Source organism: Brachycentrus maculatus, unplaced genomic scaffold, assembly GCF_059751285.1.
Source record: "Brachycentrus maculatus isolate JH-2025_06_01 unplaced genomic scaffold, ASM5975128v1 h1tg000589l, whole genome shotgun sequence".
NCBI lineage: Eukaryota > Metazoa > Arthropoda > Insecta > Trichoptera > Brachycentridae > Brachycentrus > Brachycentrus maculatus.
In genome coordinates, this window is record NW_028281329.1 from 1,687,464 (window position 1) to 1,713,741 (window position 26,278).

The 26,278-nt window shown below is 30.0% G+C and overlaps 1 protein-coding gene across 1 annotated transcript in view; it reads right to left on the bottom strand.

Moving 5' to 3' along the window:
* Positions 1–26,278, bottom strand: part of Cht7 (chitinase 7) — a 130,342-nt gene that overhangs the window by 41,607 nt on the left and 62,457 nt on the right. The window contains exons 3-6 of the mRNA XM_088273549.1: positions 13,689–13,770; positions 5,267–5,511; positions 3,293–3,530; positions 568–747 (exon numbers count right to left, since the gene is read on the bottom strand). Of these exons, the coding sequence (XP_088129675.1) occupies positions 568–747; positions 3,293–3,530; positions 5,267–5,511; positions 13,689–13,770 (745 nt within the window). The remainder of the gene's footprint in view (positions 1–567; positions 748–3,292; positions 3,531–5,266; positions 5,512–13,688; positions 13,771–26,278) is intronic.

The window sequence follows — 26,278 nt, forward strand, 5'->3', positions numbered from 1 at the left end:
ATCCCTTTTGACACAATGAAATTATTAACCAAAAAATATTTCATAAAGTCTCATAGATTCGAGGTAACCAAATATTTAAAAATATGTTATAACAAAATTCAACTACAACAGTTATTTTACAAAAAATAACTGTTGTAACACTCGGAAACTTTAAACTACATACTTAAATTTGAATACTTTCTGTTTCAAATTTAAAATTGCCAGTATGAGTATGTGCATTCATGTTACATTGAAAACATTAGTACATACCTGATCGCTTTATATGTTTCGGAGTTCGGAAACCTTTTATTAATTATGGTCTAAAACTGTATCTGTTCAAATATCAAAGCTTTAAGGTCCCTTAAAGTTATCTGATACCAAAAGCAATATTTGTCAGCATTTTAAACGGCATTTGTTTTTGAAAATATCGGTAACGCATGAGTACAAAATTAACGTATAAAGAACGTTGCTCTCATCCAAACAAACGGTATTTATTCGCGATTGAAGTAGAAATTTTCATATTTTTGCGTAAAGACAATGTGAATGAAAAAGAACTACCTTACTATGATAATATTTTGAGATTCTTACCTTTAAGGAGCAGCACGTAGTTCTTCTTATCATCTCCACCTTTGGGGTACTCCCAATCTATATCCAGACCATCGAAGTTTCTATCCCTGAGGAAGGGAATGGCAGAGAAGATAAAGGTCTGTCTCGCGTATCGGCTGGTGGACATATCTTTGAACTTCTGGGTTCCGAAAGACCACCCACCTATGAAAAAATAGTTAAATTATAATAATATATTATATATAGTGTAAACGATCGATTGATGAATCAATTATCTCATCGATTTACCACCTTATACTTTCTATAATAGGAGGTTATTGACATATGTCCGATGAGTATAAATGTTATGTATATTAATGAATTTCTTGAAGAAATTAAAAGTCATATAAATTGGTGATTCCGTTTTATTGTATTTTATTTCCTTTTGTTAATATTTCATTATTTTTTAAACCTTTTTACGTTTTCCAAAACTCTGATTTGAAATTTTTACAATTAGATTCATAACATGGTTTGTTTTGTATTGTATTGTAAATCTACTATTTGATTAGGTTTCGTAATTAAATACATCTTTACGCTAACCACATTTATAATAAAATAAAAACGAAATCCCAAAGTAACTGTACAATTTACTTTATGTATAAACAATGTAATAAAATGCAATCAATTTCAGAGTCCAATGCACCGGAGTAATAGCATCTCCGTCGCTTCCACGCTCGAATAAAATACTCAATGTCTATTCCTAGTTGCGTCATAGTGATGAGAATGTTAATTTGAAAGCTTGCTCATTTACGTCATTTGAAATGCAAGGTAAATTAGAAAAGTTAAACCATAAAATCTCAATCTGGCTGACCAATACCGAAAAAAACGTATTTGATTGGCACAAAAGTCAAAGGCCGCAGACTGTGGTCAGGTGTGCAAAATTAGAAAATCAAATATATTTTTCTATCGATTGTCTATCGAAATAGAGAAAGTAATAATCAGATATCATTGAAATTTGAAGGAAATTTAGATATTATGAAATCGCCGAATAGATAATATAATTTATCATCAAAATCCCGTGTAATAAAGATTAATCAAACAGTAAATAATGATCTGACCAATTTTAAGAATGTGGCAAATTAAATATTTCGACTTTATTTTCATATGTGAAGATATCAAATCGAATTATAACTAGTATCTTTTTTTAATGTAGCGAAACTAAAAAACGCATTTTTTACATGTTTTTTTAAGATAAAAGTAAAAAATTAAAGTGATATTCTTTCATGATAAGGTAAATTAAAGTCTAGTTCATTTGCAGAGGTCACAAACTGTCTTTCTTGTACTATTCACTGTTCCACTCATGATTGATGTCAGTAATTTATAAAAAAAAATATGCATGAGCTATAGGAAAAATCGTTGTTGAAAGAAATCATATAAAAGTTTTTTTATGTAAAATAAGTCATATTATCTTTATTTTTTTACCCAAACAGTTTACTTCAATGAATCCGCTTTTTTTTAAAAGAAATATTGTGAAATATCTTTGATTGGAAATAAATATTTTGAGTCCTAGAAAACTATGAAAAATCATTTATTCACACTTGATCAAATGCAAACCAGAACAAAAAAGTGTGAAAATAATTATATGGAAAATCAGACTTACTAGAAATAAGCGATTAGGGGCAAATTATAAAACGAAACTACGTTCAATGCGGGTGACAAGATAGAGAAAACAATGGTTTGATCGTTGTAAATCGTGGTGAGAAGAGTTTCGCAATTAGCGCTGCCTCCATTTCGCGCCCCCGATAGCATAATTAATGTGGGATTGTATTTAGATGTTTTGTATCGGAAAATTGAGAACTTAGAAAGTGTGGGAAAAGACTGAATAGTTTCCACATGCGTGTGAAATTGCAACCATAATCGAATGGTAGATAGAGAAGCGATTGTCGTATTGAGTAATTCACGTGAAAATATGATGACAGTTTCAAGGAGAAATTTGGTGATATCAATAAACAGTAATTTTTTTCAACTCCATATGGTTACGAAATGCAAAATTTTGATGAGCTCATCCTTATGATTATTATTAAGATGCTGTTTTTTTAAGGAAGCAGCTAACTAACTAACCATCACGCCGCCTCACCGCAGAGGTGGGCAGAGATAATAAAACGCCACAACACTCTGCCTTTGTTTTATTTATTGTTTCGACATTTACTTTGCTGTAGGACACGTTGAAATTATTTAAGAAAATACTTGTTTTTTCATCACTTGAGTTTAGTTTCGGAAGCTAAGCTTCCAATTTCAGGTCTAAATGTAAACTCTGTATTTGCGAAAATTCTTCGCCTCTTCCACATTCATATATCTTCTCATAATTGTTATCAATACGCGGTATTTACGAAAAAATAAACACAGTTAAAATATGAATAAACTGACCAACGAACTAACCATTATACGGCTTTTCCAAAAGGAAATAATGTATGTCACAACTCTCAATCTTCGCGAACATTTTTCACCTCTTCCACATTTATGCATATTCTCATAAATGTCCGCCGATTATTCTGAATCCTGACCTGACTCCTTTCGAGTATTCAAAATCCTTGATCATGCAAATTTCCCTTTGCCTTCTACACCCGTTCCCAACAAAATTTGCCCCATAAACTTATTTTACTACTCTTTCGTCATTTATTATTTCCACGTATCCAAACCATCTCAACGCTGTTATTTTGATTTTTTATTAACACGCAAATATGTAATTAAGTATATCTTTTAAACTTACCGATGGCAAGAAGAACCTTCAATTTGGGATTGGCTTTCTTCAAGGCATTGATTCTGTCATAGAGTCCAGTCTTTCCATCCTTCGTCTCATCGTTAGTTTCGAAAGAGCTCAGACGTCCTTTCTTCAACCAACCAAACGCAAAGATGACGTGGGTGCAAAGGTCGGGGTGGATGTCTTCTGGAAGGAACTTGCCAATCTTGGTTCTGTACTGTGACCAGTTGGTGTAGTAACAGACAATCTGGGGAAAATTAAAACAAAAAGCATTTTAAAAAGTTGGACCGGCCCGATGATATATATAAACAATATGGTATTTAATATTATTTTATTTTGCATCTCATCAAAGATGAAGAAGAATATGGAAGTCTGGGCATTTACGGGGCTGACGACCGTCATAGGCTGGTTTAAGTGATTACTTTACACACGTGTAACATTCATCAATTCTACACATTATTGACAACCACACTACGCAAATTCTTGGAAGTTCTATATATATGAACCAATTTCGGAATATTGTTCTCGAATCACTAGAACTTCACTTAAGACATCTATTGGTGAGATGAAAATAAGCTTTTTATTGAGCAGAAACTCTTATATCAGTATGCGAGGTCCGAATCCTGGATTATAATCGCACACATGAGAAAGGCCAGAAAACATCATTTTCATTTTTATTATTTAAGCTTATAATTTGACCAGATGATTTATTTACAACATTTTGAGTGTGTCCAAATACTTTTTCATAAATCTGGATTATCTCCAATAATTATAAATAATAGTAATGGATTGGAGATAATCCAGATTTGTGAACAAGTATTTGGACACACTCAAAATGTTGTAAATATAGTATTTATCTTTTTAAAGTTAATATTATTGTGAGCAGACCTCACCTACGTTACGCCACCTTTCCCTGTCATATAAGCTTCTTGGCTTCATCTCAACATCTTAACATCGCATCATCCATCATCTCGCTTCGCCTTTCATATAAAATTTTAATTAAATTCATTCTATACGGAAACGTTATGTTCACGAAGTACCCACGAATAATATAACTAAAATTTCTTGTGTTTTCTCAATCGTACGTAAAAAGCAATATAATTGTGTAATAAAATTACGGAGAAAAATCATGCGAAGTCCAGTTATTCAATATGTTAAAGCTCTCTACTGTTTCACGAAACTACATAAAAAGTAACTAATACTGATATCAATCCCCATCCAATGGTCCATAGGTCACTGCATTAAATTGAAGTGATGTTAAATTGTTTTTTTTTTTAAATATAATGAAGGCAAGGTTATCAGTCCTGCTCTTCTGGTATCAATCCAGGGTGAGAAAACATTATTAATTTTCACCTCCCTGGGAATCGAATATGAGACCTCCAGCATGGTAGACAAATGTACTAATTACTTCATTATGGGGGTGTAAACAAACGCTAAGTAACCAACCTCTTTACTTATATCATACTTTTAGTTTGATGTTGCAACATAATCTCTTAATTATCCATAATCTCATAATCCTTGCAAAATTATGGCTCAGAAGTATTAAAATATGCAAAAGCATCAATGATATGAATCGTATATATTATATGTAACCTTCATTTCATCTTTAGTTATTTTATTTTTATTTTTATTTACGTTTTACTTGGTAAATACCGGTATTTCATGAAATCTATTGTAACACATGTTTTGATGCATTCCGCATCATTATCAAACACATTGTTTAAAAATGCGGTGTTTAAAAATGATGCGTGATCCATCGAAATACGTGTCACAATAGATTTTAAGAAATAGTGATATTCACCAAGTAAAACTTAAATATAAAATGGAAAGATATTACCGCAAAGTGATTGCTGAATCAATTAATGAAATTATTGTATTACATAAACACATAAAAGCCAACAAAATGATTTTTTACCGCAGACACTTTATCATAGATGTTAATCATAGATGTTTAAATATAAAGCTACAAAGTTTCAATCCTACCTTATAACCATCCTTGTCTTTAATGTCCTTGGAACTTCCTTGCACAGCATTGTCAAGGGCCGCACTGGACTTCCTGGACGCCGGTGGCCTTCTGAACCTGCTGGGGGCCGGCTTGGGGGCGCTGCCGGCTGCCACCTGATCGCCCCTTCTGGCCAGAGCCAGGACTTTAGCAGGGGACGAGGCACTGCTGCTGGTAGAGACAGACGTGGACACCTTCAGGGGGCGGCGGATGCGTCTTCTGGGAGCTATAATAAAATAAAACAATTTCAATCAATGTTATATTATTAATTATATGTAAGAATTGATAAAATGATATATTTAAGTATGGAATATTTCTGAATTTCGTGGGTAGGTTCCTAAGCATTAATGATAGGTATTCATAACTTCACGTGTGTCCAAAACATTGTTTAGGATGTGGACATACTCAAAACATTGTGTTATTTATATTGCATATATATATATATATATATATATATATATATATATATATATATATATATATATATATATATATATATATATATATATGTATATATATATATATATATGTACATATATATATATATATATATATATATATATATATATATATATATATATATATATATATATATATATATATATATATATATATATATATATATATATATATATATATATATATATATATATATATATATATATATATATATATATATATATATATATATATATATATATATATATAAATATAAGTATATATGTATATACATACATATATTTATAAAATGAACATGAAAATATTATTTTTGTAACAAGATAGAACTAACTGTATTTTTATGTTTAAAAAAATAACATCGATAACTGTCAAAATATATAAAAATGACCATTTTTACTGCATTGTAAATTTAATGTAACAAAAATGTTCTACAGGGTTTTTTTTTTGCTTTTTTTTACAAAATACATATTTAAATAATACAAAATAGTCGATAATATATAATACATTTCAAATATAACGTTTCTACCTCTCTAATAAAGTAGATACTTGTGTTTCGATTCGGAGTTCGTTTTACAATTTTTGACAAGAAAAATAACACAGTAAACTACAATTATAATTAAGAATAAAAAAATATTCTTTGGTATGAAGTCTAGATAGAGTAAGTCTTATATGTTAAAAATCTTTTATGTTTATAAATGGATTTATTACAATACGAGTATTAAATTAATACCTTTTGGAAAATATCACATTTTCATTACATCAATGACTCGATAGAATTTATTTAAAGAGAAAATCCACATAAAAGTTTAAATTGTAACGAATAATCAAAACAATGGGACGCTTTCATCGATCACTTTAACACCGAACTGAAACGTAATGCGATTAATCTTTCCAAACAATGAAAGCGACAGTCAGACCGTTCCAGCAGATATATTCAAACTTCATTACTTGATAATATGTACTACGCATCCATGTACTTGCTTTATGTTTACTTTTGTTACCAGGGCTGGTTACTAGTTAGTGGAAATTACGAAAAAAAAACTCCCGGTTGATATCAATCGCAGTTCGCAAGCCTTGAGAATATCTAGACATTAATAATATTTTTTGCAATGATTTATAGTTTGTTAATAAATTGATGTAAAATAGGATGAAAAAAATGTAAATTAAATGAAAAAGTAAGCAAGTGTAAAGTAACGTAAAAAAAGTATTTCAAGTACCTACACTGTTTTTCTTGAAGTAAGGAAAATTGTCATATAAAAACAGTTCAATCAGTAAAACTCCAATTAAAAAAATCTTCTTTTATCTATGGTTTCCTCTTTTAAGAATGAAAACAAAAGCAACAAACGAAAAAATCATAAATACAAAAAAAATCTTTCAGTACTTGAAGTACTTTCTTATAAAAACTCTCTTGCATATGTGCGCAAACGTAAATATATCAGTTGTCTAGGACGCCTTTTTTCAGACGCCCATTGTTCAACCCTGTCTGAAATTTCAGCGAAACGGATATAAATGGTGGCGGAAACTCGTCCATCTGGGTTCGTTTCCGCCGGATGCAGCGACACGTGACATCTGCCGGGTGATTCCCGAAACACTGCATCACCGGAGATTGATTGTTTTACGGACAATGTTTTAAATGACTCAACGAATGTGAAACAATTTTCAGTTGAAACTTGTTTCTTTAAATATAATCAAAACACTATTGGGGCGATTCAGATGGGGTTTGCAACATTGCTTACAAATGGAAATGTTTATGGTATTACGTGTGTGAAATTATTTAAATAAATTCGTTTCATTTAAAATAATATTATCAAAAAATATATCTTATCACATAACTTCCTATTCTGGGAGATTAATTTCTATACTTAAACAAAATATGTTGAGTTATATATATATAAATGATTTATGAGATAAAATCGTCGTTAAGTATATGAATATAAGTAAGTTAAAAAAGGGTAATACGAGTACTGTTAAGATTTCTATGAATGTTTTATGAGTGAGAATGAAATTATTGTAACAAAAATACGAAAACGCGGGCATTTACTCGTATAGCGATCACTATTATTGGCTGAATTAAGTGATAACTTCAGAGACTGTGTAAAATTCTCCGTCATACAAACCAATTTTATTGCTTCTATCTATCTGTTATAATTTAAGAGTTAAAATATTCAGTTTTTGATATTCTTCCATCAACTATTTCAAATAAAAGGAAACCTCTGAATATATGAGCAGAATATCATTTTCCCACATTAATAATGTCATATCGCTGTTGACATTTCAATTAGAATCTAGAAATTTCCACAGTAAAAAAATCAAATTTCTTTACGAATATTATAAAATACGGTTAAAATAACAGACATTTTAAATTATTCAATATTTTCTATTGAATAGCCAGGAATATCTTCGAAATTAACCAGGCTAAGCGAAATATACACAGCGTTATAAAAGTAAATTTTGCAATCATTAGTATTACAATAATATTTGTTAAAAGAAATAAGCACAACACAATAAGATATTTTAATTTTTTAAATATCATAAACAATAAAAGTAGTATCAGAGTAACAAATAGTTTAATTAAGTTAACATTTTTAATATTCCCATTAGCTACAATGCATAAAACTAATTTGAAACAATGGTCTTAAAGTGAATTGTAGTTCATGAATTTACTGCTAGTGAAATCTAATACGCTTTTAAGGTCAATATAATATATGGGTTGCTGGAATACAATAAGTCGTTATAACTTATGGGAAACAAGTTTAAATTTTGTGTACATTATACGAAGAAAAAACATTTTAATTGAGCGATTTAACATAGTAACAACATTTTTAACTGTTTATATTTAAAAATATTTTTAATATAACTACAATTCCTTAAATGTTACTTGCAGTAACAATGAATAAAGCAAAACTAGAAGTAATACGTATTGGGCCATCACTGCAAATTAAATAAATAAACCTTTTGTAAGAAGTTTGTAGCAAATAAAAAACACAAATTTTTCGCATTGTTTAAAGAAACTATAGGTTTCTTAGAAAGTTGATAATTTTATCAAAAGTTTGAGAATATGTATAAAATACTTTTAATTTAAAAACTGCCACATTTAAAAACCAAAATGTAAAAATTAGTTCAAAATCGCAATTATTCACCGATCGCTTGTTTTTTAAACATATTTTTTTACCGCAATGACAGCGCCATCGGTTGAATTTAAGCAGCATTCGTAATATTAAACATTTTTAATGGCGGACAGCGTGCTTCTAGACAGCTGCTGTCATAGAACAATTATTTTTTTATGATACCTTTTTTGATTTAAACATTTTTAATATTTTTATTACTTCACTAGCAATTTAACCAGACTATGCCATAGTGGTCGAGAACAGCTTTGTAAAAATTCAATATATTGATAATGAATTTTTTAATTATTTTCCATTATAAACCTTTTTATTTATCAACGCACGTAATTTCAATAATGGGTATGTATTGGAATAACCATAAAAGTCTGCTTTTAAAGTGATTCAAAGCAGTATCCTCTAGATGAAAATATATTTCTTTGAGATATGTGATACATCAGGGATCCTGGCAACACGTTGATGTTCGTAAAATATCTCATACATATATGAATGCAATACTTTGGACGGTCACAGGGGATTATGTAAATATTCGTAAGTTTTCACTTCGGTTTTAGTTATAAAAAATAAAGATAAAAACAGAATTTCCTGACTCTTAGCTTTGTGACACAGTAAATTCTCTCTTTAATGATTAAAAAAGTCAAAAATAATAGTGTTATCATTTTATACGACGTATAAATTTAATGCATCAAGGAAAATACCTTCCAAATTTGTAGACGATAACCATATTTTTTATTTATTTGTAGTAGGTAACAAAAATATTATTTAAAAAACGTTTTTCAAACGTTTTTAGTTTATTCAAAGTTACCGAATTAAACCACACTAGGCGTTGTTTTCATGATTTTATAACCCTTAAGAGTCAAAAAAAGTATGTGTCAACAAACACAAAACATTTGAAAAATAAAAGTACTTTAGATAAATTTGATTGAATCTCAAATAAAAAAGGTTTCAGCTCTAATTTTATCAGATTAAAATTCAAAATACGAAAAATTGTGTATAATACTATGTGTTCTTGTTAAATGGTATACATATTTAAAAAAAAAAGTAATATGGGTGTTGTTACACACTAGGCGTTGTTTTCAAGATTTTATAACCCTTAAGAGTCAAAAAAAGTATGTGTCAATAAACACAAAACATTTGAAAAAAAAGTACTTTAGATAAATTTGATTGAATCTCAAATAAAAAAGGTTTCAGCTCTAATTTTATCAGATTAAAATTCAAAATACGAAAAATTGTGTATAATACTATGTGTTCTTGTTAAATGGTATACATATTAAAAAAAAGTAATATGGGTGTTGAAATTATTGGTAGAAGGTTTTTTAATGTTATTATCATTAGGTGATTTAAGTGATTACATACATAACCTAATGATATACCGTATGCCATGAAAATACTGAGACTGCTTTGTTAATGTAGAGATTATAAAAAAATAATTATTCATATTTATTTAATAATAGAGGTTAATAAAAAATGTCGTATTTTTCATAAAATATTAACAGTTTTGATACAAATGTTACATTTATACTGTAATGTATATACAAAAACAAAAAATAAAACGATTCGTATAAAAAGTATCAATCAAATCACGTACATTTCAGAAAATGCTTTGGTATTCTACAGAGAATCAACGAATTCAAAATAAATTTGAACCATAAATCTTCTTAAAAATTTATCTTGAGAAATTTATTTCCATGTATCTTCACTTTGAAGAATAAATTTACAATTGTTGACATTAGATTTCCAGCCAGAAACCCCGGTAGTATTGTGAGCGTATATTTTATAATGTGGTAGTCACCCCCTAGGTAGGCTTCCGATACCTAAATACATACATGTGTGTGCAGGGGTGGGTGAGAGTGTGAGGTGTACAGCATCACCTAGTGGCGCAATACGAAATCAGCAAATGAAACACACTAGCGTTTTAACGTAAAACATATTTCTACGGCCTTTAATATATCGCTCACTCCTTTCAAGAACGTCATAAATAAAAAAATCTTCAATTTTTAGTTGTGCATGTTTTCAGAATGCCCAGAAAATGTACTATATCCCAGCAAAAGGGGCATATTTTTAACTTAATATTTACCCGCTACAGGGCAGAAAGTGTTGTTTTTGCATTTTGAATAAAATGTATTGTTTTTTTTTAAATATACAAAATATTTTTCAAATAGAGAAAAAACCTTCAGATTTTACCTAAAAAGATCTGTTACATAGTAAAAAGTTCAGTAAGTGGCTTGATATTTATTTTTAAAACATTGTATTATATTTTTAAACTTTAAAAACGTTCTTCTGAAAAAATCAAGTTTTTTGATTTATGACGTTCTTGAAAGGAGTGAGCAATATGTAGACGTGAGTTTAGGTTTTAACAAGTCTCAATGTTTAATATTACGACTTTTCAAATAAATATTTTTTGTAAGTAATGAAAGTCAATCACTTATCGTCAGATCACATTTGGACTGTATTCAATCTTATTTTATCATTTTTTAAAGGATATCTCATAAAGCCTCTATTTTAGAAACTTGACTGCAGGTAGGATAGTAAGGATAGGGAAGGCAGATGAGAGAGATACATCACAAACACCCAGACCAATTGAAATAAATATTTCTGAAATTCACTTTGCAACTGGCGGGAATCGAACCCGCGACGTCAGTTTCGCAGTCGAGCGTCTACCCAACTACGCCACAGCGTCTTCTTTTGCAAACTCTTCGCTTCACTTCAAAAGTTACAAAATGTTGTTTTAAGTTATCTAAAATAGTATTACCGATGAATTGTTCTAAATTTAAAATACTTATTTGGAAAAAATCTCACTTATGTTCAATCGGATTAAGTTAAATAAATACTTCAACACGTTCTCAACTGGTGGCGCTGCAATCGGCCATACTTCCAAACGTATCGAAAGTCGTACCCATATGTGAAAGGTTCCGAGACCATTGCATTCATACAGGTTTCAAGAATTAATGCAATATGGGTGTTCTTTAATGGGCAGAATGGTAAACGTTACACAAGTGTATAGAGTGACCGCTTAAGCCAACCAAATGCCAGGTCGTAAGCCTTGGGATGCTCTGACTTCCATATTTTTTATATAAAGAAGAATGATAGATGTTTCATTTCATGTTGATGGAATAAAATAACAACCGTGTAGTTTTTTTAACATTAACTTTTTTTGACTAGCAATAAGGTTCCATTGTAACTGACATCATCAGGTTCAATAAGCCTGATTATGTCAGTTACGAGGAAATCGATTGTTGGTCAAATAAAATTAATTACTGATTAATCAATCTTGATAAAGAAGCGGTTGTCCTCGAAACCGGTATACATTATTATTAAGTTATAATAAAATATTTATGGTGATTTTCAAACCAATTTACATATTTATTATATGTTATTTAATTCTTTAAAACGCAGTTCCACCAAGAAATGTCAGTACAAAGCCTAAATCTAATATCATGTTGAGACATATATAAAAAATTAAATTTTAACCCTGTATCACAGGAGTACAAATGTAAAAATGAAAACATCAAAATAATGATAAATAAAAATAATTATGATGATCTAAAGAGGAGTGTTTAATGATGAAGAAAACAATGGTGTTGAAATCGAGCATGTTCAGGTTAGTTACAACTCAAACATTAATTTCCACGAGCCGCCCCGCCTTAGCGCCTCTGCACTGGTCCGCCCAGACTGCTTTGTATTCGAGTACTTTATATCCAGAGGCGGTCCGTGGTGGGCCGCGGAGCCGGCTACGGAGTTATGCGATATGTACGAATATCCCATATCATGTTGTTATTATACGTATCTATCAGTTCCAATACTTCCCGTACAACGTGGTGGATGGATGCCAAAATACCAGGCGATCCACGCTTCGCTGACATATTATGAAATATTAAATGATAGATTACGCAGAAGAACACTGGAATTTCTGATACATTCCGGAACTTTTTAACGCTATACGGAGTTTTGGTATTTTAGTCCTGAAATGTGATTAATTTTATAGAAGAATTTATTTCGACGTGACCCGGCGGGTTTTATTTGAAAAGCTGTTTCAAGATAATCAAAATTAAAACCAATTATATATTTTAATATCTTCAAACTATATTGCAGCCACTAAAACGCAGTAATAGCGTATCAAATGTAGTTTTTTTGTAATATTATTTTATATATAAATATAATTATACAAATATAAAGTTATTCCTTAATTTAGACAGTAAAAGTGATCTCTCTTAAGAGTTTAAAACTAACTTTTATAATAATATTAATTTAATTTCTACAACAACTGTCAAAAGCTATAAGAACATCAATCGTCTCACAATACAATGTCAATAGATGATTCCTTTATTATAAATTTCCCAGAAAATAAATATAAGTGCCTACATTTCCCTATTACTTATTAAACACTTGGCCTTACCTCAACTATCATTGGTTTTTCTAATAATTGTTATTGTACATGTTATGCTGACAAGACTTATAATTACTTAAGTGCCTAGAATTGTAAAGCTATATTAGGACCCTCAGTCCATTTAATCATCAGTATATGTAGTTTGATAATGACCTAACAAGGCGAAACAATTGTCAAGAATTTAATTTTTCAAATATTTTTAAAAAATTAAATGTTTAACATACTGGACCCTTGTAATGGGTGTTTAATTTTAATATTTAAACATATATTAATTATGGAGTTCAAAAAATCAAACGTCTTATCAACAATCAAAATCAATCAATACAAAATACTGTTTGAATAATTTCATACAGACTGTCATAAAAATCTCAACTAACAAAACATTTTCTAAAAATTATAAATTTATTTTGTAAAAAATAATATGAAAATGCTCACTTTCTGCAGAATCCGTGGATTGTGATAGAACTGTGATGAGTAGCAGGACCGCGAAGGTCAATCGCATCAGCCGTGGGGGCCACTGTAAAAGAAGATATTTATTAATTTTCATAGATTATAAATGTTCCTCAATTCCAAAAGTTTCCTACGTGTAAGCTCCCACGATTTGGATTGTTGTAGAATCGAATAGATTTTTTTTTGTTTGGTGTCAAATAAAAGTGTTAATTTAATATGATGTGGATTATTTTAGATTTAAATAGATTTGTTTTTTTGTTCGTTGGCAAATAAAATTGTCACTTTAAAAGTAGGTTGTTTGAAAAAAATGTATTTTATATGATTTCTCATAAAAAAGGCGACATGAAAAATGTGTCGAGTTGTGGTCCCGTGGTTAGTGTCGCGGACGCTCTTGATTCGAATCCTCTCCCATAATTTGATACCTATTTATAATAATGAGCCGCTTAGGCTCACAGAAATAGCATAAAATTTAAATATTTGTAAAAATAATAAAAACACAAATATTTATCTTTTTTCGATTAAAAAAAAAGGCAATAAAAAAATAATAGTCAGAGGATTTATTTAAAATACTAGCTGCATTTGGCAAAGCATTTCTATGGCTCAATTTAAGTTAGTGAAAAAAAAATAGAAAGAACTCTTTCTGTAGCTATTTAAACGATGTAGCCACTGATGAGATGTAAATCATATGTTACATTATATTATTTACGCGAAAGTTTACTTAATCAAGAAAAAATAAATACATAACATTAATGGATAATGATTATTAAACGTTCCCCTTAAACAAATTTTAATGGTTCCCATAATCTACAAGACCCACGAGGAGACCCAACATCTACAAGAGTAATTTCATTAGAATATGCACAAATTTGTATTTGAAGCCCTTACTTCAAACAACCGTAGTCAACCTAAACCATTAAAAGTTCACTGATAAGTTATGTTAATTTCCTTGAATACTTAATTAAAACATCGTAACTTTCGAATCAATACTCAAAGTTATAATTATACAAGTGCTTATGAAACAATTTAAGTTTTTGGGAGTTCAGAGCTGTTTCAACATAATATAAAATATAAGTACTTATGTATATTTTTCAATCCTGTATTTCATTATAAACTAAAAACTTGCACAAAGAAAATTAATAAATGTAATTAAAGAATTAAATTCCAGTTTTTGTTTCTTAAACATTTACGTCCAAATATAAACAAAATAATTTTCAACGCAATAAAAATATTATAACATAATATTAGTATCAAAGAAGGCAAACCTTTGTAGAGAAACAATTAAACACACTTTCCTTGATCAATTGGTAAAATTTATCCCATTTCACCCAAAAAAAAACAATTATTTTAGGTGTCATGTGCATAAATAATTATTCTGCGTAAAGAAAATATAATAAAAACTATCACTTTGAACTGTATCCTAAAGGAATTAAAATTTTAAAGAAAAAATGTTTAAACATTTTTAAACACATTTTTTGTAAAAATTATCATATTCAGACAAAAAAGTTCCTTTTTGTATGTATCTCAGTATATTGAAAAATAAACATAGATTTAAACAGTTTTTTTTTATCGTATAAAATCTTCAGATTGTTCTCCTCAAAAAATATCAAACTTGTCATTGTTATATTTTTCTTCCATGGCATCGGTATTAATGTATTAAATAGTCAGGAATAAAACAGTATGGAAATAAGGGATTCGTACTCGGTCACGCATTTCATGTGTCTGATACTGTTCGGGAGAGAATCCATCCCAATGTTCCCGACAACTATCTCCGATTTCGAGGGACTAGATTGTTATGTCAGCCGATCCGTAGAATCAACCTGCCAATGGTAATGCCGGTCGGGAGGGCGGTATCCCTGCTCAACCGTATCTCCTTCGCATACCGATCTCTTCGACATCGGTGAGGGTGCTTTTATGAGAGAAATACTCCTTTTGGAATAAATTTTGGTCAAGCTCACGTGGACGCATATATGTGTGTGGGTGTTTATGTGTGTGTGTGTGTGTGTGTGTGTGTGTGTGTGTGTGTGTGTGTGTGTGTGTGTGTGTGTGTGTGTGTGTGTGCGTGTGTGTGTGCGTGTGTGTGCTGATATTTGCCTCCGTGGTGTAATGGTTAACGCGTTGAGCTACCGTGCTGGAGGTCCCGGGTTCGATTCAAAGGAGGGGGTGAAAGTAAATATAAGTGACTTTACATTGTAACAATTATTTGATATATCCTTGGACGGGTCCCTGAAGTGCAGGAATGATCACTTTGGCTTCATGTAAGTAACGATCGAGATAACACTGCGTCAATAAGATACAGTGCCCTATGCACCATTGGGTGCGGATAGGAGGAGAAGAATATATACTGACATGTATTTTACAAACTATAAGACGCAGTTTTTCCTTCAAATTTAGGTGTTATACTCGAAAATAATATGAAAATGTCCAGTTTTTCGATGCCGCAGAAAGTTTTTCTCTATCTGGCAACATTGCAGTGATGGTTATTGTATTTTATTTTAGTCTGGGTTTGCAATTGCTATGAAAATTATTTCAAAATTTCGGTGCGTCTTATAAAAGTCCGTAATAAAATACGGAATACAAAATTTTTAAAGCCGCAAACATTCGACACAATATCGCACATAAATTCTCGGATTAATTTGAAGCAAACACAATTAACAAACTGCTTCTTGTGTTGTGATTGTGTGTTGCAACTAAATTTAGCCAATATTATTAATTTGTAGACGACAAACTACCCGTATTGTGGTTACGACGTGTCCTATTACGTGGAGTTAGAATGAAACCAAGTGCAGTTTGCAAATTAGGCACAGAGATTTCTAATTTGCAAGTCAAATGCAAGTTAGAGCCTCTCAAAGCCTGGTTCGTAATTAACTTACAGCAAACATAATGTCTGCAGCCCTAGATGGCTCCTATTCTATGTGTCCTCATAAATTATCACACAAGTTACAACTTTTGACGATTTGTATTAAAAGTACTTTAAAATGATTTGGAAAAGTTTTTGATCCGCTAACAGTGATAAAAACGAGTAATTTCGTGAACTGTTGACCCTTTTTATGTATAAATAATATTTTTTTTCCTTTTTTGTTTGTTTTTTGGATGTTTACCAAAGGTTGCTTTATTAAATATATATCATTATGAGTACACGCAATAGGTCATTTAAAATCATGTGAAATGTGTTTAATCACGAACCCTTGCTTCTGACTTTCGTATTATCGTTTATTTTATTTTATTTTAAGTTTACCGAAGTTTTATATTTAAATATCACGATAAAAATAAAAAATAAAAAAGCATGAAATTGAAATATCGTTTTTCATCAGTTGTTTTTATCTCATTCACCGATTTAAATACCAATTAAAATAGATGGTTAGTAAAAATGGTAGTTAAAATATAAATAAAGCTTTCTTCCCTAAAATAATTCGTACATATTAGCAGTGTACATGTGTACAATTTACACAAGTTTGTACGAGCAACTCCGAGTCCCTCAGTAACTCTCTATTTCTTACAGACAAATTATTCCTGAAATTATGCACTAATATTTCTTGGTGGAACTGCATTTTATATGATAAGACAACAACTATTAAGTTTTATGATATAATTATCCTTCACTGTCTTCAGTAGTAGTCTTACAGTAGTTTCATTTGTCATTAAATACATTCCTCTTGAATATCCAAGAATCTAGGGCGCAGTACTGAACACCTTGCATTCGAGACTTTGTACCAGATCACTTTTGCTTGATGAAAGGGATGAATAGAGTCTTCTATTTATATGTATGAAGATAGTTGGAATTTAGAGTATTTTATCAACATATTCAATTGAGTGAAACTAGATGGTGATACTTTTTTAAATCCTACAATGTGGTATTGTATATTTTACAATTTGCATTAAATTTATTCATTGTACTCGCAATTCAATAAAACATATCACTTAAGTCCTCCGTATTATCTATTAGAACAAGTTTAACTCGTTACCAATACTGCATCTCAAGGCTATTGAGTCTATACAGATCCTTTGCAGCGGAAAGATTGTAGTTTTAAATGTGTTTAACAACATTAAACTATTTGAATGGTCCTTTCATTATAATATAATTTGCGAGGAGCGTGATGTAAGGCAACTGTACAAGGTTTACGAGGTAAATTTATTACTTAACGTATTACATTTCATTTTTTGTTAATGTGTTGGATAGTAAATATTTTAATTAATAAAGTCATATTATATGTAAGAAGTCAAAGACTTTAAGCAAAAAAAAAGGCCAAATGTCTGATATGATCAATTAGTTTCAATTTTTATTCTAAACCTGTTTTTTTATAACTAAAATATAACTTTATTTTAAAATTACTATAAGTATTTTACTTTAACTTAATTATTATATCTACTGGTCTCGAAGCTAACCGCTTATTTTTTAAACAAAGTTATATTTTAATTCTAAAATAGAAAATCACAAAGTTAGTGCTTCAAATATAAATAATAACTGTTTTTTTAATTATTTTATTTATTGATTCGGCAGTCACTTTGTGGTAAAATCTCCGTAATTTACAATATGACAAAGACTAAAGCCTCCTCCCTATTGTCTTTGTTTCTACTGCTAAGAAATAAAAAAAATACAAATTATAATTAAATAAATAAATAAAAATAAGAAATAGCTCCTTCCCCCTCCTCAACCTTTAACGTCCCAAGGACCAAACTCTAAAATGAAGAATTAGCTTCACATACGGTGTTTAAAAATTATGCAGAATGAATCGAAACACGTGTTACAAGAGATTTTATGAAATAGTGGTATTTACTAAGTAAACAAGTTTTTAAGTAAACTTATTTAAATTAAACTTCTAATATTCCAATCGTAATTTAAACTTTGAGTGTATATAAAATATAAAATGCAGTTTTATTTTTACAGATATTTAATATTGTATTATAAAGGAAGCGGCGTGATGGTAAGTTAGAAAAAGTTTTAAGAAAAATACAATCATGTGATTTCATAAATATGTATGATTGCAGTCAAAATTCTCAGACTGTCGGAAGAACTGGATAATGAAAATTAATCAAATACGCAGTATATAATCACCGGAAATTATTTTATTTATTAGAAAAGTCAAAAATATCAGAAAAGATAAACATGCAATCATTTAATTAAAATATTAACACGTATCTAATTGACCTCGTCTGTACATCGTGAGAGCTGCCTTGAATACCTTCGTAATTGTTAGATATTTGTCTAACAATTAAGCCTCCATTTTTTACATACATGTCAACAATAAATGCTGGCCTATTAGCTAAGTCATTAATTAATGAGCTTTGTAAATTTATTTAATGGTCATAATGTGCCCTTTTTTACTTTAAACATTCACAGAGCTTCCTCAAATAAGCCATGAAAATAATGCATATATATACTACGGAGGCGGGCGATATATATATATATATATATATATATATATATATATATATATATATATATATATATATATATATATATATATATATATATATATATATATATATATATATATATATATATATATATATTTATATTTGTATATATATATACATATATTTATATATTTATATATATAAATATATATATATATATATATATATATATATATATATATATATATATATATATATATATATATATATATATATATATATATATTACAACGTAGCCTGTATTCGCATAAGTTTGTGAGAGACAGGCTATTGTTTCTGTACATAATGACCCTCGACCACAACTATTCTATTTTATTGTCGTATGATTTTCACCATAGTACAAGGAATTTAAATTCATTGACAAACTTTTGAAAATAAGTAAAACGATGTTAAATTTACGTTATTTTACAGTATTAGAATGAAAAACGTTTTGTACACTTTTTACACCTTTTAAATACCGTAATGACCTCTCTCAAAATAAAAAAATCCTGTGCAACCATTATGAATAATTCTTTATTACTGCACTTTAAAATTTAAATGACTGTAAATTTCATTATTTGAAATTGTATTGAGTGTATAAATCGGGCAGTTACATTGAATCGTATTCAGTAAAAATAATTTCACTGACGAAAACAGATGCCGAAAATGTTGTTTTACAGTTTATGATGACGGGAATTATTGTTATAACATTGAAAATAGACATAAAAATGGGTCAAGATAAATAATAATTTATTATGAAAGTGACAACAGATTAAAATATCATTTTAACTTTAATACCATACAAAAAGTGAGACGTATATACGCACACAGAGGCGTGCATTCAATATAGGCAAAAAGTAGTGTCTACCTTGGATTACTCGTGTTTCATACAGTACCTAACACGACCAGTGCTTCTTTGCATTATCCTTCCCAACCCTACTGCCTACCCTCATTGAAAACTCTGCGCACGCCACTGTATATACGATATGTGTTTTGTTATACCTGTATATGAGTATTTATTTATTCATTTTTATAATTAAAATAATTAACAAGAGTTATTTTATAATTAATTTCGACCAAATAGTTGAATCAAAATATCAGTAAAATATAATTATGAATATAAACACAAACCATCAAATATCAATAATAATTCAATTAAAAAAAAAACAACAACAAACGTGAGTGAAAATGATTGATGATTTGTTTATTTCAAAGGATTAAATTTTCATGAAAGCAAGGTTATCAAGTTATATGAAACTAATTTCACTAAGTTGTGATGATTCGATTTTTAATATTATTTGAAAGGGGGATCGTACAATACTGTTACCGTTTTGAGAAATTTAATTTCGATAATTCCTGCAACATTAATTTCTCAATCTTGGATACTTTTCCTATTTTCTTCTTCTTCTTCTTCTTATTTTAGGACTAGGTCCTGTCATTCTCGGGTCACTCCGGGAGGTGGAAGACCAGCTATCCTTCCATCGTTTAGGTGGTCTTCCTGGGGGTCTGATCCCGCCCATGCTGCTGTCCGCTGCCACCCTCACGACTCGATCCGAACTCGCTCTTCCCACGTGATCTCTCCAGAAACGTCTTCTTTCTCTTTCCCATCGCACAACATCTTCAACATCGCAGATCTTTCTTATTTCTGAGTTTCTAACTCTGTCCTATCTTCTTGAGATGACGAAATATAGTTTCGAGTTTGGTCTTTATTTATGAAACAAGACACTAAAAAAAATAACTGGACACCCTATCCAGAGATGGGTAATCGTATTAAATAATTATTTCTTTAAAAGAAGTCGTTACTTAAGTTCTCGAAAAAGCAACACTTAAACCTTTTTTTTAATAATAAAGAAATATTAGTGTTTTTTTTATTCACACAAATATTTCAATTTCATACAATTTCTGTGAGCTTGAGCGGCTCATTATTATAAATAGGTATCAAATTGTAATAGAGTGGGTTCGAACCGAGAAACTCTGACTTAAGAATTTGCGACACTAACCACGGGACCACAACCCGAAACCTCAGTCATTTTTCTAGATCCATCACTATTTAATCTAATCCCGAGCAGTAGTATTACACTTGTACAATAAATAAAATAATAAAAAAAAACACCCCTTTTATTCTATTAATTCAATGTGGATATGTTCACTATGCAAAATCATATAAAAGCCATTCAAAAGTTAAGAATGAATTGATAATCAATATGTTATTAACAAAATATCATTAATTGGTAGATCCTAACAAAAACACGTTTTCATGAATTAACGTTGTCGATGCATGAATTCATTTCCATGAAATATTTGCTCTAACAATAAACACGTAAACAATTTGGGTTGGTTTTGAAACTTGACAATCATATCCTTATGGTTAGTAGGTAATCAAATCGAAATTTGTATTCATGTGTGCTGTGACCTCGGCCCAAATTATCAAAATACCGCGGAAGAATTTAGTCTAGATGAAAACATAGATATGCGAGTCCATTATTTTGATGGAGCGATTGTGGCGGTTCTATTATGTTTTCTTACGTATAGAATAACAAATGAGGTAATGTCCTTTTAAGCAGGTTCGATTATTTACCTATTAGGTGTCAACATTCAAATGAAATGAATACAATCGAAGTAATAATACTTCCTTAAAAATTGTTAATTTTATTTATTTAATAAAAAAATCTTTTATCGAAGTCTATTTTGCTATTACCAATTTTATTATAATTTTAAATTTATTCTAACTAATAAACAAATTTGGTAGTTAAAGACGAAAAACATATTTTTCTAAATTTTCATGGCCATCGACTATCTTATCAAGTATGTGTTAAGGAAAACGTTATTTCATTTTGTGTGTATTGAGGTTTTTAAATGAAAAAAAAAACAATTTTGCGTATTACGAGGGCGTTAAAGGTCAGAATTACAAAAATAAAAACTCATTTATTTTATTATGGTAAGAAAAACAGATCGCTTGACACAGTAGAATATGTTCTTAAAGAAACTGGAACATATTTTTCCAACGGTTTAAAATTTTAACATTTTTATTCATATATTTCTATTGCTTTTATCATTCGTGAATGTATGTGTGTATGCGTACAAATACCCGGTGAAAATTACAAATACAAACCAATGGAGGTTAGGGACTGTGTTGTTTTGTTGATTTCGCATAATATTGTATCTAATGTAAGGGTTGGTGATAATTTTCACCGAATTGTAATGAACTAGTGCAAAGGGGGTGTTTAGTATTTAGGAACAACATTAATAACTTAATTTGGACAATTATGCTTTCGTTTGGGTGACTTTCAGAGGGTTCGTTGAGTTTCATATTCGAGGAAATTAGTCTCAACTATTGTTTATTTACTCGTAGTTTAGTTTGTGGTTTAGTTCAGCTAAACTAACTCTGACTTTAGTAATTAGATGGGAAATGTTATTCAATCTGTTGAATCTATGGGATTTAGAGTATTTAAATTGCAAGAAAAGCATGTTCAATTCAAGGTAGCGTTAAATATGCAAATTTGAAGCTTTACCCAGCCACGCGTTATTATAGCTCGGGCTAAATGGAAAAGAAAAAGAATAGATATCACTCCTTTTCAATGTGTCTAGTTCTTTAATTTTATTAAAATTAAACACTTGAATATACCAATTTAATGAGTTTTATTTTTCTTTACGACTAGTTTCAAAAACGACAGATGTTTTCATCTTCTGGTACAAATTAAAACTGTTTTAATAACAAATGTTTTAATTTGTACCAGAAGATGAAAACATATGTGGTTTTCGAAACTACTAGTAAATAAAAATAAAATTCATTGAAGTGGTATATTCAAGTGTTTAATTTTAATAAAATAATCATGTCATTCTACAATGTTAATGCCGAATCAATAAATAATATAGTTCTTTAATGTTATAAAGTGATGTAATGTTAATGTGTCTTGTAAAGTTATAAAAATATATTTAAATCTATTAAACAACAATGTGCAATCGAAAGTGCCCAGCAACTGTCAAGAAGCAAGCGTATATTGCTGTAACTTTAATTTTGGATGGGGAAATACGTTAAAAATAATTTATTATTTTATAAAAATAATTATAAGTGGGCAAAGCAAATTATTTTACTTAAAATAAAGAAACAGTTTTGCAAAGTAAATTAAGGCTTATATTTTATGTTAGTTTATTGAAGCTTACTTCAAAGAGCTTTGCAAAGTTAGTTGAACAACTATTGATAGAAAGATTTTATAATTAAATTTTACTTGCTTTTACCATTAAGCTTTTTGTTCTTGGTTGAAAATAGAGGAAATACTAAAATGTCACGTTCTCTTTGGTAAAATAGCATACTTTTACACTGATGTACAGAAATAATCCTTCAAGTACTAACCCTAAGTGCAGTTAGAAATTTAATATACGGATCAATGAGGGTGATATTTTATTTCACAGTAAAAAAGGCAAAAGTTATCAAATCCTATATTATATAAAAATTATGTTTTTTAATGCCAAATCAAACCGAATCAGTTTTTTTTTTTATATCAATTAATTAAAATGATAAGGATACAAAATGATATTTTCTAGAATTCCATATATCTCATTGTTCTAAAACAATCTGCTCCAGAAAATCTGTGATGTACACTTGAATGTATTAGATTTCATTATTAGAGATGAGTTGTTCTCTCATTGCCATTGTTTACATAAAATATTAATTGAGAAATTCCGCAGTCCGAGAGAATTGGAATAGATATATTATTTGTGACACATTCCTATGCTTCCGGGGATTATGTAAGGGATGAAAGTGGAGTGGAAGGAATTGACGGACGAGGGAAACTTATTACAAGCATTCGTATAAGAACATCTCCTAGAATTTGGACTGAATGAATTTTCAATGTCCCCTACATAATATATGACCTAGTTACATTTTAAATAAAGGACCATATTAAAGAAAAATAATGTTCTTAATACACGATTTAGATAAAAAAAATGCGATCCAAGTATCCTATAAAATATATTTTTATTTTATGGGATATAGGATACTCTAAAATATATTTATTTTTGTTATATCGTTAATATGTATGGCATCATCTTCTTCTTTTTTTATATTTTTTCTAACAAAAATGTTAGAAACATTAACATAAATCCAAATCACCGAGGTTTTTGTCTACCGGTTTCGAGACGTACCCGTCCTTCGTCAGGACAATCATAACAACAGCATGTAAACAATACTACACGTTACTACTACAGCATTATTCACCCACTCCTTTCAATCCTATCAATCTATTCAATCCTGACCTTTTTTGACTAACATCCTTAGTGCATATCAGACCTCGGACTTTGGTGCATGTCGTTCTGTAATTCTAACTATATGTTGTTCCTTAGTTCGACCAAAAACGCATGTGATTAACATTTTGTGTGGCTGTAAGTGTGAATAGTTCTATGGTAGTAAAGCGTAGTATTATTTGCTTGCTGGTATAGTGATTGTCCTGACAAAAAGATGGGCACGTTTTAAAACCTGTTATAATAATACAACTAACATTTTTGTGGAAAAAAAAGTAAATAAGCATCCCATAAATAGCTCAAATCATTTGATAACATTTGTTTATTTTTTTAAATACTTTTTTTTTTCATATTTCTCTACAACGGAATAATGTATGTACGTCTTAGGTACTGTATTATACCAACTGTTTAGTATCAGATCGATAAATTGGTAATACGTCGTACATAAATACATGGAGACGCTATTTTCTTGTCATTCGCAGGCCATCAGGTACTCAAACGCGTTAAACGTACAAGAAAGAAACCAAAATATAATACTTATTTTGGTGATGCGATTCTAAATCAATGTTATTGGATATTTGATGCAAATATCATGTATCAAGCCAACCCTAGAAGTAAACAAGTGTTACTAACAACGCAATATAAAAGAAAAGTTATATTTTGTACACAGTATGTGTGAGACGATAGGGGATGTATGTAGAGGGTAGCTCGCGAGGAGGGAACGACTTAGATCTTCTTAGTTCAAAGCTTATTCGCCAATGTCTTGAAGTGTGCTTAACATACTCGTAACATCATATTTTTTCTAGTGGTTTCCTATTACTTAGAGCCGGATTTTGAAGTAATGTTTATACGACAGTGAAGAGTCGGGAGCATAGAGAACATTTTTGTAGGAAATAAACGATGTTAAAAAATACGTAAGGTACAATATCAGTATGTTTTTCTTTAAATATTTTACTCAAATAATTAGTCAATTGCAAACAGAGAAAATTAACTGCATTAAGTTTTGACCGTCTCCGTAGTGTAGGTCTGGAGGTCCCGGGTTCGATTCCCAGGAGTTAAATAAATATAAGTGATCTTTTCACTCTAATAAAGGGTCCGCCAAATAACTTTTTTTTTTTGAAAATGGGGCGCAAAACATCGAGTGTAGCTTCGGCTGTGTGGCACGTAGCGCCGTCCTGTTGAAACCAAATGTTGCCAATATCCTCTTCTTCAATTTTTGTGAACAAAAATCCGTTCAACATGGCCCGATAACGATCGCCATTGACTAACGGCCACTCCTTGCTCATTTTCAAAGAAAAATGGCCCAATTATGCCTCTGGACCAAAATCCGCACCAAACAGTGACTCGTTTTGGGTGTACCGGCTTTTCAATGTATGCGTGCGGGTTTTCTGTGCCCCAAATACGACAATTTTGCTTGTTTACATACCCGCCAAGATCAAAATGAGCTTCATCCGAAAAGATTATTTTTTTGGCAAAATCGGCATCTTCTGTAAGTCGAATGTCGCAATATTTCCCAGCGTTGTTCAAGCGTATACACAACCATATTTGCTTAGCGGAAAGATAAAACTAATTATCTGTCAAATCAGACATGAGCTAAGTGTTACCATTCACGAAATAAGCACTAGTTAAAAAAAAAAACTTTAGATGGCGGACCCTATATTTATTCAATGTAACCTTCGACTGGGACTTGTAAAGGAGGGCTGATCAAAAATTGCCTTTTTAACTTAGGCAATTAAAGTATTATTTGAGTATTCCACCTGCACTTCATGATAAAAAATTAAGAATTTTTGCCAATGGCGACATTCAGAAGATTAAATCTTCTACCAATTTGAGCGAGCTTTTTTGAGAGATTTTAGAAAGTGAACTGTTAATCGGCACAGCAACTTTTGCAAGAGTATTGATTTTTCTATTCCATTTTATTCCTAACTTAACGCATTTTG